General features: G+C 45.1%; 2 protein-coding genes and 1 pseudogene across 4 annotated transcripts; 1 reads left to right on the plus strand and 2 right to left on the minus strand.

Annotated features, from left to right (window-relative positions):
- The first annotated feature begins 2,818 nt into the window (after positions 1-2,818).
- On the plus strand, positions 2,819-5,217 carry LOC123088302 (E3 ubiquitin-protein ligase BIG BROTHER). Its single transcript, XM_044510496.1, has 8 exons — positions 2,819-3,049; positions 3,360-3,520; positions 3,621-3,828; positions 3,918-3,982; positions 4,080-4,151; positions 4,320-4,450; positions 4,599-4,710; positions 4,822-5,217. The coding sequence occupies exons 2-8, from the start codon at positions 3,398-3,400 to the stop codon at positions 4,861-4,863; spliced, it is 753 nt and encodes a 250-aa protein (XP_044366431.1). The 5' UTR covers positions 2,819-3,049; positions 3,360-3,397; the 3' UTR covers positions 4,864-5,217.
- LOC123088303 (uncharacterized) lies at positions 4,389-8,724 on the minus strand (annotated as a pseudogene).
- A 1,135-nt stretch (positions 8,725-9,859) lies between these two features.
- LOC123088304 (probable transcriptional regulator SLK3) lies at positions 9,860-18,047 on the minus strand. Of its 3 annotated transcripts, XR_006441840.1 has the most exons (11): positions 17,792-18,047; positions 14,726-15,544; positions 14,519-14,647; positions 14,093-14,141; positions 13,309-13,523; positions 13,122-13,190; positions 12,385-12,485; positions 12,182-12,275; positions 11,968-12,037; positions 10,035-11,400; positions 9,860-9,975 (listed from the first exon to the last, which is right to left on the minus strand). XR_006441840.1 is itself a non-coding variant. In XM_044510497.1 (10 exons), the coding sequence occupies exons 2-10, from the start codon at positions 15,437-15,439 to the stop codon at positions 10,250-10,252; spliced, it is 2,592 nt and encodes an 863-aa protein (XP_044366432.1). In that variant the 5' UTR covers positions 15,440-15,544; positions 17,792-18,047; the 3' UTR covers positions 9,860-10,249. The 3 variants fall into 3 exon arrangements, 2 of the variants coding, with proteins under 2 accessions (XP_044366432.1, XP_044366433.1); XM_044510497.1 differs by having other exon boundaries at positions 9,860-11,400; XM_044510498.1 differs by having other exon boundaries at positions 9,860-11,400; positions 14,726-15,537; positions 17,792-18,014.
- Between the last annotated feature and the right edge of the window lie 723 nt (positions 18,048-18,770).

The raw sequence follows: 18,770 nt of genomic DNA on the forward strand, positions 1-18,770 counted from the left end.
ATCCGGACACGGAAACGGCGCGAAAACGACGGTGGAGACAAGAGCGAGAGGAAGAAGAAAGAAGATCACCAGGCAGAGATGCATGCCAAGAAAGATATTTCATCCTCGAACGAGCGGACGGTAGTACACAGTCCAGATTCAGGAGCACGCTGGTCAATGCAGAGGGTTCAGAACGGTAAAAGTGACCGGGGGAACAAATTTCATTCATCCAAGGTCACTTTCACAGTTCAGACAAGCAAAAGTGACTTGATCGATGTAACGGTAAAACACAAGCTCTGACGTGTGACGGTAAAACACAAGTGTATCCTTTTCTCTCCTCTGTTACCAGAAAAGGGTCATAAACTCATAATGGGATTATATGTTGGCGTCTGTTCAAAATGGCCGGTGTGAGGGACCTGCGTTTTAATGACCGCTGCTAGCTGAAGATATGACCATTTCAAAAAAAGAAGAAAAACACTGAAGAAACGACGGCGGAGACAACAAGGAGCGGGAGGAAGAAGAAAGCAGACGAGCTGGACTGCTATATGAATCTGGACCATCAGGAAGGTCGCACACAGAGATGCATCCCAACAAAGGTGCATTGCATCCTCGGAATAGTGAATTCGACACCTGAAAATAAAGATGGCATGATAAGCAACTGGAAATGAACTGACTGTACATACACAGGATGACACAGTCCAGAACCAGCAGCACACACCAGTCAATGCTGAGGATTCAAAATTTCAGATAGACAAGCAAAAGTGACCGGAAAGAAGAAATTCCATTCAGGTCATTTTCGCATCACGTAGGAATCGAGCCAGCGAATCGCAAGGCACCCGATGCGACACGTCGCGCTCGCGGGATCCGACTCACTACGAACGCATATCCCTACGTCGGTTTTTGCTTTTATTTTTGCTTGTGCCACTAAGAGAAGTTCTGTCGGGTTTTTTTCTTTTTCTTTTCGGCGGGGTGGAAGAGAAGTTCTGTTCTTCCTCTATATATGCTGGGATAATGTTGTCTACTCACTTGCCATTTTGAAACCAGATCCAGATCAGATAGGCTGTATTTATGAAAAATTGAGGTAGAAGGAGATAAGGGGGAGACTTGGAGGCCCCTGATTTTATGAGAGAATGACATCTCACTGTCCACATTTATAATAGTAGGCCACATGAATCACCTATCAGCTATGATCTCATACATCTTGCTTCTCTCAACTTGAATTTGGAAACCACTAAAAAAACTTGAGTTAGGGACAAAGCTGAATCAGCTTGACATCCTCAGTGTCCACATAATAGTAGTATATACATCAGCCATTACCCATGATCTCACAGATCTTGCATGCTTTCTCTCAGCTTGAACTAGGAACACAAGAAGCCTAATCAGCTTGACATCCTCACTGCCCATATAATACCAGGCTATGCACATCAGCAGTTAGCTATGACCTCACAGATGTTGCCTCTCTCTGCTTGTATTAGGAGCAAGGCTGAATCATCTTGGCATCCTCCATCACTCATCACCATTACTTAACTGTTGACCCTGAGCCCCAAGTCCTTGGCCCTTTTTCTTGGCACCCAATCTTCCGGTGTCGACACTTGAGATCAACACTACTCTGAAAATCTGTCTCCACAAAGATTTCTCTGACGCAACATGTCGAGATCGGTTGCGTGGTCGGTGCTCTTAGCCACATAAGACCGGTGCTGATTGGGCGAGGGAGGGGCCGCGAAAGGGATTGCTACCTAATCATGTGTGTTAATAATCATGTCAGTCTCTGGTTTGAACCTGTCAAGATTCTTCACACACTTGTAGCACCCAGTGGCAGATCAGCATTGAACATAGCAAACTTCTTAACCAAGCGTGTTCAAACATGACCTGTATGGAGCTAATCATGTAATTAGGGACCGTATATTACGGTGTTGTTCTATACTGTCTCATAGAAGAGGATAAAGTATGTTGTTAGATGCAGGTCCATGAACATGCTCCTAGATTCAGAGGGCTGTCTGCATTATTGCCAGTATTATTTTTGCAAAATCAAGCAAGCTACAGGCGGTTTTTATTATGATCCCAAGAGCATAAAATCCCTATCTGAATTGAGTCCCATGTGACGCGTCTAGTTAACAACCACAGGAGCCACAACTACCGCTAAACTAAACAAATAATAAAGCCTCAAAATGTAGCAACATGTGGTGGATGATGATCATTACAGTCAGGAGAGGAGACTTTGGAGTCGACGCCGGCGCTGCAACGAACGGCGACGTCGACGACCCGCCTGATGACGCAGCCGTGCCAAGTCACCGGGGTGAGGTCAGGACAAGCCAGTTGTGACCATGCAGCTGTTCACAACTGGAAGTGGTATAACCTTAAGCATAATTATCACACATAACAACTGGTTAACAAGGCAATCCTGAGTTGAACACTATAATTTAGTTCAGTTGGAGCATGCAGTGAACCTTTTGCTCGCCACCTGTGAAGGACAGGGACAGGATATCTTCAGGCCTAAGTCAGATCTCTTTCTGACCTAATACATGTGTTAATCTATAACTAGTTTTTTCATTGATGGGAAATACCAGGAATTCCTAGTGCATATGTTTATAAAAAAAAAGTTGCGGTTTACATATCTACAGGTAAAAAAATTAAAAGGAATGAAGGAGGAAGAAAATAAAGGCAGATCATAAGATCTGAGATGAAAGATCATCAACAGTTAGTTTCAGTTGGGGTATGCAGTGAACAGAGACAGGAGGATTATCTTTAGGTCAGGTCTCTTTCTCCCTCTACACATTTTGTACATTTCCCGCGCATATATTTATAATTTGTTCATAAATTTGTATACCGGCGGGGCCTCCTCCACAGCTCTTTTTTCTAGAAAAAACAGAGACGGCGAGAGCGGGCGGCCCGCGTATATATATAAGTAAGCACTTTGGAGGGAGCTAACCAACCAACCACCCCCTCATTAACAAAGCACCCAACCATCCAACCTTGAGAAGGTGAGAGCTCAGCTGGGAGAAGAGAAGAGAACACAGGAGAAGAGCAGGAAAGGGAGATCATCATCAGGCTCTGAAGAAACGGAGAAAAAGTAAGCATCTCTTCCGATCAATCCTCCTGTTCATGATTCTTCCTCCTTCCCCCCCTTTCTCCTCTTCATCGCAACGGAGCTCTGCGCTTCGATTCCGCTCTGCGCCTTCGTCGATCTTCCAAACAAAAAACCCTCCTCAGAAATTGTTACTGCTGCTACTTTTGCTTGTTCTAAAGGGAGAGACAGAGAATTATTTTTCTTTCCTTTTTTAGGAAGCAGAATTGTCATGCTCCATCAAGGAGGTTGGAATGAACCTGCTTCTTAAGCAGAAACTATCTTTGATCCCAACTAACACTGGAGGTTGTTGTAGGTAACTAACCGGTGGTTGCTGCCTGACGCCCGGTGGCCATGGCCACCGTCGGGCCACCCGGCGCCTATCGGAGGATCACCGTGCACTACAGCACCGCCGGTGATGATGTGAACCACGATGACTTCCTCGAGTATGTGATCGGTGATGTTCTTCAACACCAGGTATGTTTCATATTAACATCTCTGCACTTTTCAAGAAAAATTCTGTGGTCAACTGAAACCTTTTTTTCTCAAAAGTAACAGTTCTGATTTGTTTCCTTAGGAGGGCCTGCACCAATCCTTCGGCACAGGGGCCCCTGGTGCATCCTGGAGCATGCATTGCTGCCATGGGGAGAGCAGCAGAGGCACAGCAGCAGAAACCTCAGGAAGTTCAGAGGAACAGATCGCTGCCGACCTCAAATACGCCAGGATGCTGCAGGAGATGGAGGATCTGGATGTGGACACGCCTCCCAACGAAGACGAACAAGACGGTACGCAATTCTTTTGATTCAGTTCAGAGAAGGTACATGATGCTGATCATCATCTGATATATTGGTGTTCTGTGTGTGTTAAAATTCAGACATAAGCTGTGTGCCTTCCCCATCCGACACGGACGACGACGATGATCGCGGCGATGAAGAGGAGGTGAGCTATTATACAAACTGATATTTGCAGTTGCTTGTTTGTTGAGCTAGTTATCTGCAGCTTGCATCAAACTAAAAATTCCGAGACCGGTTCGCAGGCAGCTGGGCAGGATGATGATGACAACGACGACACCAACGACGATGTTGATCCGGACAACATGACATATGAGGTTTGTCTTCAATGAATGTCCCACAGTTTCTTTTTCTGTTACCTGTAAAGGCCCCGTTTGGAACGCGAGATTTCTTTGTCAATAAATAGCACGCCGCGGTTGGTTGGTTCGTCAGAAAATTTGTTTGCTGATTCCAGTCCCTTTTTTCTGCAAAAAAAAAAAATCCAGCAAGGGCAGGAACTAGTGGAATCAGTGGGAAATGAGAGCAGAGGTTTATCAGATGAGCTCCTGTCATACTTGGTGCCATGGAAGTACAGGTCAGGATCAGGGTTCTTCTCAAGGAGGACAAACCATGATGAGTGAGTCCACAACCTTCTCAATCAAATATGAAATCCTTACTGATGATGACTAATCACTAGTGTATTGCTGGAAATTAGTTAATCTTTTGGCAGTAAATCTCTCTTTGTCACTGATGAATCTCTCTGTTTCTTCAACCAATGGATGCAGCACTTGTACTGTGTGCCTGTCAGCTTTCAGAAACCGGGAGAACATCATAACCTTGCCCTGCAAACATAATTACCATGCAAGTTGCATTAGCAGCTGGCTCAAGATCAACAAGGTGAGAGTTAAAAATTGCTTCTTTTTTCACCTTTTGCCGAAGGTTAGAGAAAAGTCATGGCTTTGGGCAAAAGTACAGTTGCTGACATGTGATTAACTGTTGGTGAAACAGACCTGCCCAGTTTGCAAGTATGAAGTGTTTGGGCCCTCCTAGCATGTCATCAGCAGCCAATCGAAGCTCACAAGGCGGCGACACGTCTTCGCGCCGCTCGCTTGCTACGCCTACTCATTCAGTACAAAAGAAAGAAAAGAAAAGAAAAAAACAGATATTTAGTTTGATTTCGCTGTCAAAAGGAAGGAAAAGGCAAAAAAAAAAACAGAGTTTTAGTTTATGTTCGAAAGCAGATATTTAGTTGGATTTCACTGTCAAAAGGAAAGAAAAGGAAAAAAATATAGATTTTTAGTTTTAGTTTACTGTCCCAAAGGGTGTCTACCCCACTGTAATTTTTGGCATGTGCAAGTGTCCTGATGGTTCAGAAGCTTATATATACATCAACTTTTTCCTGTCCTTGTCATGTTTGTACCTGCTATTGTGGTGCTGTGATGGTACACCTCTCTTGGATATGATACTACTTATGATGACAGGCAACTCAAGTCAAACATGATAGTAACAAAGATATCTGAATGTTTCATCAGTCTAAGATCAGCAGACTGTTCCAGCAGCACAAATAAAAACCACAGCATGTCATTGTAGGTTAAGTTAATGCTACAGGGTTGAACTGCTACCGAAGCCAACTCACACTCTCTCAGGTAACCGGAGATTTCATCGATATACGATCACCAGAATGTTCCAGACAGCGAAAAAAGATATGGGAAAGAAAAAGAATAACTTGTGATAATCTCATGGCGATTTCCCATCAATCATAACTCTCGGAGTAGTCAAACTTAGGTTGGCGCCAATGTGGTTTGTCACATGTTCCAGGAACTAACGGCCCGCTCTCTGAGACTTCATGGGTGATGAGATGGTCGAGATCGTCCATGCCGTGCACAGACTCCGCCGTTGGAGTCAAACTTAGGTCGACAATAACACAGTCTGTCACATGTTCCATGAAAATCCAGTTCTTCAGGCCCTCTGCAGGTGAACAGGCAAAATATTAAAATTTTAAAGTTTGACTTGGCATATTAACCAAAGGTTAATCACAGATCAACTGGGCAAAGCAGGGTTGCTATGGCAAAACTACAATAAGCTACATTTTTAGAACCACAGAAAAAAAAGACGGTGGGGATCATGGAGAGATGGGCCCACTTGTCAGCAAGTGACTTTGAAAGAAGAAGGTGCTATGGCAAACATGAGGACTGCAATGAATTATGGCCTACAATTTAATCAGCTTTGGTGTTCTGCATCTGAAGACTGAATCTATCTGTAACTTCAGTTCAGTGCACAGATCAGCAAATGGATGATAAACAAAATAACAACGAGAGGGGGATTGGTTGTTACACACCCCAACTGCCAAGGATCAGCAATATATGTAGAAAATGCCAGGAAACCAAGCACACTGTGTATATGTAGTAAACAGCTAAAGAACCATATGCAGCCTTTCAACCAAGTGTAATCAAACAGAATTTTTTTTTGGGGTAATTGCTCCTTAATTTGATATGAAAAACAAACGAGGTGAGAGGTTTCATCAAATATGTACTACTGCATTTGCATTCTTTAACTGTAGATACCGCATTGTCAGTATTGCGAAATGCCAGAATGTTTCAAAACTTAAACTAGCAAAAATAAAATATCTAGTGATGTCTGCACTGAGTGTAACAAGTATCGAGACTGTCCCAAGAATATCACAATGGATCAAATCAATAGACTACCAATACTCAGGAATGCTCAGGTAGACCAGAGCATGGTAAAGGAATAAGAGGAAGATGCAAAACTCAGGAAGAAAGATATGATTATCATTATTCATACTGCAAATTTACAGGAGTTCAGAGGAAAGAAAGGGTGACGCCATAAAGAAAACTTTAGTATCACAGGATTTACAATTACATCCTTCAGAAGACTCGGTCTAAGTGATTCTACCTGACTTCGAAATCAGTGGTGCCAGCAGTTTCATGTATGACCTTGCTTATGGAACTCGTTTCAACTCTTCACTAACATGAACATCTGGGCATTCATGCAACAACAGTAGAAGGTCCTTTGTAATTGTTTGGAGCATGCTTTCCTCTGGTCGACGATTATCCTGAAGTGTACTCTCGTGAAACAGTTGCAGCGCACCCTGTGCTGAAATTTCTAGCACGAAGTTGTGCAAATCTTCAAGTTTTCCTCTACGCTGGGCATCGCGCATCAACTTTTCTTTTAGACTGTCAGGAAGACTAGCTAATGCACTGCTTGAGGGACAACAAAAGGAAAATATAATAAATGAGAATGACACAAGAGGAACTTTATACAAGAAAACTGTTATTCACACGACCAGAAATGCAGTTTACCTAGTGATCCCCCGAACGAGACCCCACTTGTATCCAACATGCGCAGATTGCCTATGCCCAAGGTTGAACCCCTCTTGGGCAACCATCCTTCTGCCCTTCTGTTATACCATCCCTATAGCCCATCTACAAAGAGACCAAAAGCCTTACTTTCAAACTTTTTGGACATCACACAAATTCATGATTCATGATTAATCAATAACCACGGAAGTGAAAATAATCATGTACCTTATGAAACTGGTCCTGCCTGTGGGTCCATTCTCTGTGTAAGCTGGAATCATGCCCTGGAGAATCTGAAGCATCACACCAGGAGTCATCATCTGCAGCAGCATCTTCACCATTGCCTGAATCAAAATTGGTGGAAAACAACTAGTTGTGATGATATGGAATGTTAATATTCCAGTTCAAACAGAATCTACATCGTTAGACACTGTATCCATGTAACATGCAAGGCAACAAAAGACAGACAGAAGGTTGCAGAATCTAGTGATACTACATCAGAACAAGGCTAGGGCATTATACCACAGAAAAAGACTGTAGAGATCGTGGAGAGATGGGCCCACTCGTCGGCAAAGGACTTTAAAAGAAGGAAGCGGTGCTACGGCAAACATGAGGAATTATGGCCTACAATTTAATCGGCTTTGGTGTACTAAATCTGCGGCTTCTGCAGCTATCTGTAACTTTAGTTCGATGCACAGATCAGCAAATGGATGACAAACAAAATAACCATGAGAGGGGACCGGTTATTTCACACCGCAATTACCCAGGACCAGCAATGCCCGCTAGATTTATGTCATGTACAAGTACAATACACACAACCTAACTAGAAAATGCCAGGGATGAAGGCACGCTGTACATGTAGGCGACAGCCAATCAAGCACATGCAGCCTTTCAACCAGAGGTTCATCGGATAGGAATTGAAACAGGAAGCGCGCGCGCTGGCCTAAGAACCCTACCTGGTTCTGCTAGAAACTTGTGAGCGATATACTTATCATGTAGCCGTGAACAGACAGAACAAAGGACACCCAAAAGGTGCTATGGTGCAGGCAAGGACAACATTCCTTCCCAAGTTGTTATGATTTCTGCAAACATGATGCGGCACTAGAAGAAACTATGTGTACCGTACACACATATCCTATCCTATACCTCTACCCAGTGGTAAGACTACTCGTACTCTCTACGCTCTGCTACTGCTCTGCTTGGTGGATAGTTCGGCGTCTTCTTACCACAGTGCACGGTCGACGCCGGCGCCTCCCAGCGCTCCGCGGCTCGCGCGTGGCCGCCGACGGGGTGCAGTACGGCGGCGGCCTCCATCCCCCTGCCCTCGCCCTCTCCTGTCCCCGGCGGCCTCCGCTGCCGTCCGTCTCCCGCGCCAGCCGCCGGCGTCACCGGACAGAGCAGCCGCCCCGCGCACGAAAGAAGGCGATGGGTCGGCGAGTGAACCGCGGCTTGGAGGGGGGCGACTGGTGGAGCCGGATTCCGGCGGGGGTGGCCGGCGCCGTGTGAGATTTGGGGGCCGGGGAAGAAGAGGACGAGGACGAGAAAGCTCGCGTCTTTTTTTTTCTTTCTTTTTTTTTTAGGCAGCTCGCGTCTGTGTGCCCTGGCTACTGGGAGCCCATGTCTATGTTCGCCTATTTTGCGGGCCTTGCTGGACGCGGCCGGGTAAATTCAGGCCCAACAAACTGTGACCTCTCATATTTCTCCAATCAAAGATTTCTCAACAAAAATAAATCTTCAATCAAAGGATAAAACAAATATTGCTTTTCCCATAACTTTGCTTCTTCTTGTTTTTTGCGAGGAACCCATAGTTTTGCGTGCGTGTGTATGTGTGTGCGCGCGCCCAGACACGGGGGGTTGATACATGATGTTTTTCAAAATTACTGCTTTTGATTTTAACATTTTCTATTATTCATGATTTTTGTTATGGAGTCAAGAAAAGAAGAAGTCGGGAAGCGATAGACACATCAATCAAAGCCATGGGAAAAAATCTGTGGAAATGGCATCCAGGCAAATCCGCATCGATGCCTCTCCCCTTGATATTGTCTCGCCTCTTCTATTCCGCAAAGAGGAAAATATAAATAAAATCAATACTCCAGGAAATGATATGCATCCTCTTTTTGATATGCATCCTCAAGAGGTGAAAGAGGGTCGGTGGTGGAGTCGCGACGTGGGAGTGCAACAGGGGTGGCCCACATGCCATGTCCGCTCAAGCTCGTCGTCTAGGTGCTTGTATTGTAGTGCACCATGCTAATTTGATTAATATTGGGGGACAAGTTTATTCTCCACGTTGATGGGATTTTCTAGTGTTTTAGAGAAATGGATAATCAACTACAGTCAATTAATAATGGAAACCGCATCATAAGAGTTCAAACATAATATATTTTTCATTTTCACAGCGAACTATAACATCGTATATAACTAAAAGTCATTTTCACAGTAAACTTCAGCAAAGATTATTTCACATGCCTTTTTTTTCATTTGTGAAACAGACCTGTCCTATCTGCAAATATGAAGTCTTTTGGGCTTCCTCCTAGCATGCCATACCACGAATCACAAAAGAAGAAAAAAGGCTTTCATTTTCAAAAAAGAAAAGGGGCAGAAGAAGAAACACATCAGCTTTTAGTTGGAAAATATACTGTCCTAACTGTGATTTTTGGCATGCACAAGTTGTCCTGATGCTTCACAAGCTTTTCATGCCATGGTCATGAGTGTGCCTGCTACTACTGTACTTCTGCAATACTAGTTGCTACACCTCTCATGGATATATGATGGGTTTAAGAACAGATTACAGATGGCAGGCCAAACACTGGTAAGAAGATAGCAGCACAGATGACAACCACAGCATGTCATTCCATACTCCAAACACTGGTAAGAAGATAGCAGCACAGATGACAACCACAGCATGTCATTCCATACTTAGTTAATAACACTGGGTTGCACTGCTATCCAAACCAACTCACACTCTCACATAACTGAAAGTTCGTCAATCTATGATCACCAGAGACTGTTCCAGGCGGACAACGCGAGCTCGAAAAAGAGGAAAAACTTTTTAATAATCTACTGCGATATCATCATCAAACACAGCTCTCAGAGTAGCGAGACTTTGGTTGACAATGATGTCAGATATTCCACGAGAAGCCACCGTCCCCCGGCTGCTCCCCCATGAACAGCCCGCTCTCCACGAGTTCGTGGGAGATGAGATGTTCCAGGTCGTCCATGTCGTGCACAGACTCCGCCTTTGGGGTCGCCACAGCATTGCCGCCAGAAGCGGCCGGGTTGCTGCTTACCGACTTGAAACTGCTGCTTCGCTGGACCATGCCAGCTCCGCTGTTGATCAGGTTACTAGGCCCCGTCATACCCATCGGAGCCGCGCCCTTTGCTGTGCCGTTATTCATGTGCTGTGCCTGCTCTGTGCTAGCGGCGCTGTTGGTGACCGCGGCTCCAGATGCCAGACCACCATTTGCATTGGGAGTGCTAGGAGACTGCTGCTGCTGCTGATGTTGCTGCTGCTGATGTTGATGTTGTTGCTGCTGCTGCTGTTGATGCTGCTGCTGCTGTTGTTGATGGTGTTGCTGCTGCTGCTGCAGTTGATGGTGTTGCTGCTGCTGCTGCTGCTGCTGATGGTGTTGCTGCTGCTGCTGATGAGCAAGAGTGCGGCTATTGGTATTCTTGGCTTCTTGCAGCAGCTGATTGATCACATGCTGCTGGAATTGTGGACTAGCGCCCAGGCCTTGGAAATTGTTATGCTGGTGCTGGGGCATACCTTGCTGGAACGACATGGGATGCTGGAATTGCCCAAGCTGAGCCGCACGGAACGACCTAGATGCTTCCAGCTGAATGCCACTGTGCACTGCTGTAGGACCTTTGAAGATACTCGATGCCTCCTGCTGAAGTAAACTTTGATTCGGGCTCGAGCCCCTAAGCATATTCTGGTAATTATTTAGCGCAGCAGCATTCTGAGATGCCTCCTGCTGGAGCAAACCCTGATTTGCGCTTGAGCTTCTAAACAGATTCTGGTAACTGTTCATTGCCGCGGCATTCTGTGATGCCTCCTGCTGAAGCAAACCCTGATTTGCACTTGAGCTTCTCAGAATGTGTTGGTAATTGCTTTGTGCTGCAGGATTCTGCGGATTATTACTAGTTGCTCCAACACCTGGAACCTCGTTATTAACATGGGGGCTCATTTCTATTTTGACCGCCTTTGAGTCATGCAAATTCTGCACCGTGAGCTTTGGTCCAGCAGTTTGCTTGGGATAGTTCTTCAGTCCCTCTGCAGATGAACAGGCAAAATAATTAAACATTTAAACTATCTCACGGATCAATGGTCACTATCGTTACAAATGTTTCTCTTCAGTTGTTATGATTTGCTGTTATCAGCAGCAAATATGATGAAGCCCTAAAGGTGGCATACAATGTTTAGCTCCGCATTGTTTGCATCACAACCAATTTGTACATGTTCAAGCTCACAGTCCACATCTCCCACTAGTTCAGAAGTTGCATTACGACCAAATTTGCATGATATTAGCTGGGTTTTTGGCTCAGCTGGAGTTTGAACGTAGCTTCTAGCCATGTAGATATTTCTTATGAAGTACTACCTCTGTACCAAAATATAAACTTTTTGTAGGCTAAACTAGCCTAGCCTACAAAAATGTCTTATATTTCAGTACTGAGGTAATACAATACAACATGCATTATGGCTTAACTTTTTGGAAGAAACCAAAATGCTATGCTTAGTTCTACCATATTCATGAGAGTCACTGGTCAAAACTGTTCTATGGAAACTAAATATAGCACTTAGTAGGTACTAAACACGATTGGTATATGTGCATGCTCCTACCTATAGGGCCGAGCTTGTTCTTGTGGCTGAACTCAATTAGATCCTTCATGTGATTCACCACCTCTGATATCTGCCAAGAGGACATAAGCAATTAACGTGCCATAATGCACATATACAGAATAAAACCATATAATGCACACCATGTGGAAAATATCAAGACTACAAAATGTTGAGCAAATAGAAAGGTATATACTACTTAGGGAACTCCAGTTACCTGCAAACAGCGAACATATCTTTTAGAAAGACCATGTTCATTTAGGCTGTGGTGATCTATATTTTTCGCTAGTTGTCGTGAAGCTGACGCAAAACTATAAATTTCATACCAAAAAAAAGAATTTACATTTAGTGATTAGAATATCAGAAATTCAACTCTAGAGAGAATCAACTACATATTTTCGTGACTTTAGTTTTACTAACTCGTTGCAAGCCTTCTGTGCCTCATCGTGCGATAGGCCAGCAGGTCCATTTTTAGTGACAGTAGCTTGATAACTCTGGGTAGCACGCAGCATATGTGTAACCTGAAAAAACAAAAGCATGTGCATAAGAAAAACATAGAAGGGTACCAAAGTTAAAGCGCATCACACAAAGTCACAGATTAAGATTTATAATTATGTGGACTGGTTGAATGCCCGTGCTTAACCACTTCCTACGAAAGTAAAAAAATAAATCCATTTGGAAGAAAAAATTATGAAAAAGACAGGAAGCTTTGAAATTGCAAAACCGTAAAATAATCATAGTGATTTAGAACCACAAAACAAGACGGCACATACGGTCTTGTAGCAAGTGATTTTGAAAGGTGCTATGGCAAACATGAGGATTGCAATGAATTATGGCCTACTCTAAAGGTTGAGTATAATTTAACCGTCTTCGGTGTTTTCCACCTGTAGCTATCTGTAACTTAGTTGAGTAGACAGTTAAGCAAATGGGTGATAAACATAGTAACCGTGGGAGGGATCTGGTCCTTTCACACCCCAATCACCCAGGAGCAGCAATACCCATTAGATTTACGTCATAAACACAAAACTACAAGATGCCAGGCATCAAAACCACACTGTGTATATGTAGGCGACAGCTCAACCATATGCTGCCTTTGAACCAAAGGTTAATCAAATAGGAGATGGAACAGGAATCCCATACTGGTCTAAGAGCTATACCTGCTCTGTTAGAAACTTGCGAGTGACATACTCGTCGTGTTTCTGTGAACAAAACTCCCAAGACATAATCTGCATATGCAATTCAGCACATAAGAATGATTCACATTTCGAGATATCCACAAATGTTCAAGAAAGGACACCCAAAAGGTGCTATGGTATGGGCTAGCTACTACAACTAGGAACATACCTTTAGTTCTGGAGTGAATATTATTCTCAGTTGTCCCTCATGTGTGACATGTTGGTGGTCGTAGATGCTCTTCTGAACAACTTTAGTATGCTCCAGGAGCAGCAGTCCGTTGGGCAACCGGAACTCGTTCGGCATGTCAAGGAATAGATATTCATCCTTAACACCGTGGTCAAATCTAATTTGACAGAGTCTAGGAAGTATTTCAGAGGTAGCCTCTGTATGATAGATAAGAGAAAGGGGGGAAACTGGGTGAGCTCAAAAATACATATTGATATTACATTGCAGAGAAAAACTTAAAATCTTATTTATGAGAATTGCACAATGAAGAGGCAAAACAAAAAGAGCCCCAAAAACAAACAGTCAAGGTGTTCATCTAAAAAAACAGGAGGGGGAAAGCGCATGATAACACAAAGAAGGCTTTGCTGTGGAAGAAATAAAATGCCAACACTATGAGGATATTCTTCATTCATGACAGTAACACTTTCTTATGATAAGGTATTCTGTACTGCTCCAGAGAGTTAACAAATTCATAAGATACTTTTATTTGCACTCTTGATGCTTCCTTAGAATTCTGTTTAGCTACATTTATTTGCACTCTTAATGCTTAGTGGCTTCCTTAGAAAGTAATACTGTTGATTGTCTTCTGTAAAGCACAAGAAATGTACAAAAATATTGAGCTTGGCAAATAGAGGAATAACAGAATAAGCACAAACAAATCAGCATTCATACTCAGTGAGCAATCTTGAAGGGAAATGTGCAAACAACCAAGGATATAACATTTTACCATATCCTTTCCCCGAATGCGTATTACAAATATCACAACGCCATGTACCCTGTAACAAGGAAAGAATAGGAATGAAATTTCATAGATCTTATACGACATCAAAGGAATAAGTACCCTGGATATCGACCATGCATGCAGAGCAGACAAAGAATCAGCTTTATCAGCTATCAGTGGGTTTATTACACAAAATAGATATATACAATTAAAATAGCCATTGCAGGACAGTTTCAAACTTTCAATTAAAATAATTAGTACAGGTTAAAATAACAAATATTTCCTCGAGAGGCAAATTATGTTTCTCACTGCCATCAAAGGTAATCGATAATAAACGGTGTTGAATAATCCTAGCAGAACAATAAAAAGATGGTGTATGATACTATTTAAACATCTATTCAACATAATTTCAGATATGAAATTTTTACTAACCGGGGATGTCTGTGGAATAGCAGCTGAGGTATTCCCTGGTTTTTCATATGATGACACACACCATCTCTCTCTTGATCGTGGTGCAAAATATTCATCAATGAGCTTCCTCCAGTATGTTATGGGATTATTCTACAATAAAAATTTAAGTAAATTGTACTTCCATTGTTTTGTACCTTGTAATAAATGTATGAAAATGCAGAAACTCACATCTGGCCGGTAACGCTTGTGATACAAATACTGCATTAACCTTCGAGAACAAAGCCCACTCTCAACAGGAGTCCTAACAGGTCCAGCTAGCTGAATTCCAGGCTGTGCTAGCGGCGGCCTCAACTGCGGCTGCCGAGGTATGCCAACTTGAGAATGTTGATGCTGAGGAAATTGTTGCGATAACTGATGCTGCTGTTGTTGCTGAATTTGTGCCAGTTTGTGCTGCCGGATCAAGGCTTGAAGCTGTGGGTTATGTTGGCCCTGGAGATGAAGGGAACTCTGACCTTGGAGCAGCTGTTGAATCAACTGTTGCTGCAAGATATCATCTTGCCGAATATCAACTCTTGGCTTCTTTTGAGCATGAAATGCGGCGGCAGCATCAATCACAGGTTGTGATGTTACACTAGATGCTCTCCGCTTCTGCATCTGCTCTTGGGGTGGACTTTGCTGCATGATGGAGCCATCAATGACTGAAGAGCCAGAAATGTTGTTGGACGAAAACGACATCGGAGAGGCAGGAAGGCGCATGAATGAATCAGCATTCATGCTCGTGCTTTGCTGAAACTGGGCACCTCCAGAAAGTGATGAGTTGCCATCGGTCACCAAAGAGCTAACACCAATGCTTGGCCCAGAGGAATTTGTAGTACTGACTGGAAGGCTACCATTCATGTCCCTGGGAACAAGTCCAAGGTTGGAGCGTGGGGCCCCGGACATGGAGGTCAGCAGGGTTGAGACTGAACCATCACCTTGAAGAATCTTGCTTAATGGGATAGAACGTCCCTGGAACTAGCAAGGATCTTCGGATATTTTCGCTGGAAACTGCAAAGTGTAATTATCAGTGATATTTTGAAGCAATGCAAGCAAATCAAGAAAACAGTCACCGCAAAATTTCTCAGCCAATGAGCTTATGAACCAACAGTCCAGGATGCATAATTCTAAGTTACTAACTTCTAAGTCTCAAAATTAGGAGGACTTGTTTCAGGACATCAATGATAAAAATAGCCATCATCAAAAGGCAAGTGTTAATCCGATCTAAGAGATGAAATACATCGACTTAACTTTCAAAAGGAATACATGTTATATGGCCGACGTAAAAGAAGCCAGAAATAACACAAATAGAGAGGAAACAGGGGAAGAGAAGTTGACTGAGACAGGGTATTTCATTTGAATTACTAACTAGCACATATAATACAATCAATGCAAATTGCAACTACAAGTTGGCATGATCAAGTTCCTAACAACTAAGAGAGTTGATTTCTGTTCACCCTGACAAAAGGAAAGCACAAGACAAAGGGAGCTGGTAATGCGAAAAGTTCAGCGATGTACAGTCTCATGCGAGCTTGCAAGATATCACAACAAACCAAACAGTAAACAAACAAAGGTAAGAGAAATCACAGGAACACAAACACACCTAGTTCAATTAGAAGAAAATACAATCTTGCATGACCACCTGCCACTTTGTTTGGATATTTAACGACAGACTATGAAGGACTACGACTAAAACAAGAAACCCTGACGATAAACAAAAAAGTGCTTCAAAACCTAACTAAAACAGGACACAGCAGATAGACTGCCTAACCTCAGAAACTGGAAGAGAAGGTCAATGTAATGAACAAAAAGATTTAACTCACCAAGAAAAAGAAATACAGAAAGGAGACAAATTGTATCCTTCAATGCAGAAACGAGTGTGTCATTTTTTAAGGTGGTCATCAGTCACAGAGGAATTAGAAGATTTGTTGAAGGGGGGAGCAAACGATCCGCAATAACACAATTTGGATACTGAGTGTTAACTTCTGCCACGGCTTTCTTAGAGGTGATTGATTATTTTCCCCTGTTTGTTCCCCAAAATTGGTTTATTTCTTTCTCGAAATTGCCGCACACACACCGTGCCGGTAACGCAAAGGGTGGGAGGGCGCGGAGCCACCGCGTGCTCCGAGGGGAGGAAACCGGGAGCTCGCGCACCATGGACCGACCGAGAGAAAACCCATGGGCCCATGTGTGAATGGCGTGGCTCCCTCTAATCTAACGTAAAAGAAAATCACAGGTACACAAACCCACCTAATTCGGTTAGAAGGAAAAAATACAACCTTGCATCATCACCAGCCACTTCGTTTGGACTACTTAATTACAGACTATGGAGGACTGCAACTAAAACAAGAAACCCTGATAAACAAAAACTGCTTCAAAACTAAAACAGGGCACAGCAGATAGACCGCCTAACCTAAGAAGCCGGAGAGAAGGTCAAAGTAATGGGAATAAGAAGATCTACCTCACCAAGAAAAAAAATACAAAAAAGGAGACAAATTATATTTTAAGGTGGTCATTAGTCACAGGGGAGATTCATTGAAGGGGGCGGTGAGGGGGAAGCAAATGCTCTGCAATAACACAATTTGGACACAGTGCGCTAACTTGTGCCGCGGCTTTCTTAGAGGTGATTGATTATTTCACCCTCATGGTTCCCCATAATCGGTTTCTTTCCTTCTCGAAATCGGCCGGTTCATCCTCAACGGAACCGATCGAATCACAAGGCGCGGCCTCACCTCAAGAAATCACAAGCAGAGAAATAAACCTAACAAGCAGGGAGCGACATTGCGCCATGACAGAGCTCACCCCCCTAGCTAACTCCACCCCAGCTCGCAGTACAAAAGCTGCAGGCAAACAGATACTACTACCGACCAACACAGGCAGAGGAAGAGGAGGCAACACCTTGAGAGCTCCAGGCATTCACGGCCTCCCCAACAACTCAGGCAACACCAGAGGCAGCGCTCCTCCCAAGATCCAGAGAATTTGCGAGCTCGGAGAAATTCTACGCTCTTTTCAGCTCTCGCTTTAGGTGGGCTCTACACCTTTCCTAGCGCAAGAAGAGGATTTTTTTTCCGCCCCCAAATTCCCGGCGCCGCCGCATTGGGGCGGCCGGGGCCCGTCTCCGGGGCGGAGAATCGCCCCCGCATCAAGAACGCGGAGGCAAATCCCCTCGAAGCGGCCGGGCCATGAGTGGAACCAATCTACTACTAGTACCAGCTGCGCGGGTACCACCAACCGAGTGCGGCGCGGAGAAATCCTCACCTCGGGAGCTCGCTCGCCGGCGGTGCGGTCGTGGCCGGTCGCCGCTGTTCTTCCTCCTCCGCCTCCTCGGCGACGGTCGGCTCCCTCCTCGTTGGCCTCGTGCTCCGGATATTATTCTTTCTGGCGTTTGCTTTTTAGTCTACCGTGGCTTCTTATTTCTTCTGCTCCGCTTCTGGTGGCTGGGTGCGTGCGGGTCTGCGGCGGCGGCGTCGCCGGCGGGCGGGCGAGGGCGGCCGGGTTAAATAGATGCGCGGGGGGCGCGACCGGGGGCCGGGCCGGGGTGACCGCCATCGACGGGTCGCGCGGGGCCCGCCCGCGCCGTCCCGGCCCTCCGATCCGGATCCAACGGCGGACGCCCCCACGTGGCCGCCCGCGATTGGCCGGGTGGTGGGGACGCGCGACCGGGAGCGGGGAGGTCGTCACGCGCCGCGCGACACGCGGGCCCGCGCCGTCAGCGGCGCGGGCGTGGGTGGGTGCGACGGGACCGTGTGCTCCGAGCGGAAGCCACGAGCGCCGCGGGCCCGGGGAGAACCCGCGGGCCCACGCGTCAGCGGCGCGCGTCGCTTTACGGCTGGCTGCGGGCTGGTGCGCGAGATAAACGGGGGGGGTTCTTTCTAGCTGGGAGCAGGGGCTACGTGCACGCCGGCTCGGCTAGCTGACCTGCGGGCCGGGAGGCCTCGCGGGCCCCGCATGTCGGCGTGCGCGTGGGTGAAGCGAGGCGGGTGCGCGTAGCTTTCGGCCCTTTATCCTTCTCGGGCCGACTGCTGATCATTTGGCTACGGGCGCATTACATTTGCTACGCGCACGCGGCGCGGGTCGCTTGCTTTTGTGGGGCGTTTGCTTTTTTGCGAGGGTGGGGCCCGCGGGGAGGGGCGGAGCAGGCTGTTTGAGTTTGACTAGTATCGTAGTACGATTTATTATTATTTTTTTGGTGCTTAATAACGTGATAATTATCGTGTGCTGGGCTAGCCTGGGGGGC

Source organism: Triticum aestivum, chromosome 4A (genome assembly GCF_018294505.1).
Source record: "Triticum aestivum cultivar Chinese Spring chromosome 4A, IWGSC CS RefSeq v2.1, whole genome shotgun sequence".
NCBI classification, from domain to species: domain Eukaryota; kingdom Viridiplantae; phylum Streptophyta; class Magnoliopsida; order Poales; family Poaceae; genus Triticum; species Triticum aestivum.

Excerpts from the sequence above, each read along its gene's own strand:
- LOC123088302 (XM_044510496.1), top strand. The coding sequence starts at position 3,398 with ATGGCCACCGTCGGGCCACCCGGCGCCTATCGGAGGATCACCGTGCAC. Across the intron at positions 3,829-3,917 it reads CAACGAAGACGAACAAGACG|ACATAAGCTGTGTGCCTTCC; the intron begins GTACGCAATTCT and ends GTTAAAATTCAG. Across the intron at positions 4,451-4,598 it reads AGGAGGACAAACCATGATGA|CACTTGTACTGTGTGCCTGT; the intron begins GTGAGTCCACAA and ends CAATGGATGCAG.
- LOC123088304 (XM_044510497.1), bottom strand. The coding sequence starts at position 15,439 with ATGTCCGGGGCCCCACGCTCCAACCTTGGACTTGTTCCCAGGGACATG. Across the intron at positions 13,524-14,092 it reads GCATTCGGGGAAAGGATATG|AGGCTACCTCTGAAATACTT; the intron begins GTAAAATGTTAT and ends TCTATCATACAG. Across the intron at positions 12,276-12,384 it reads GCACAGAAGGCTTGCAACGA|TTTTGCGTCAGCTTCACGAC; the intron begins GTTAGTAAAACT and ends TGAAATTTATAG.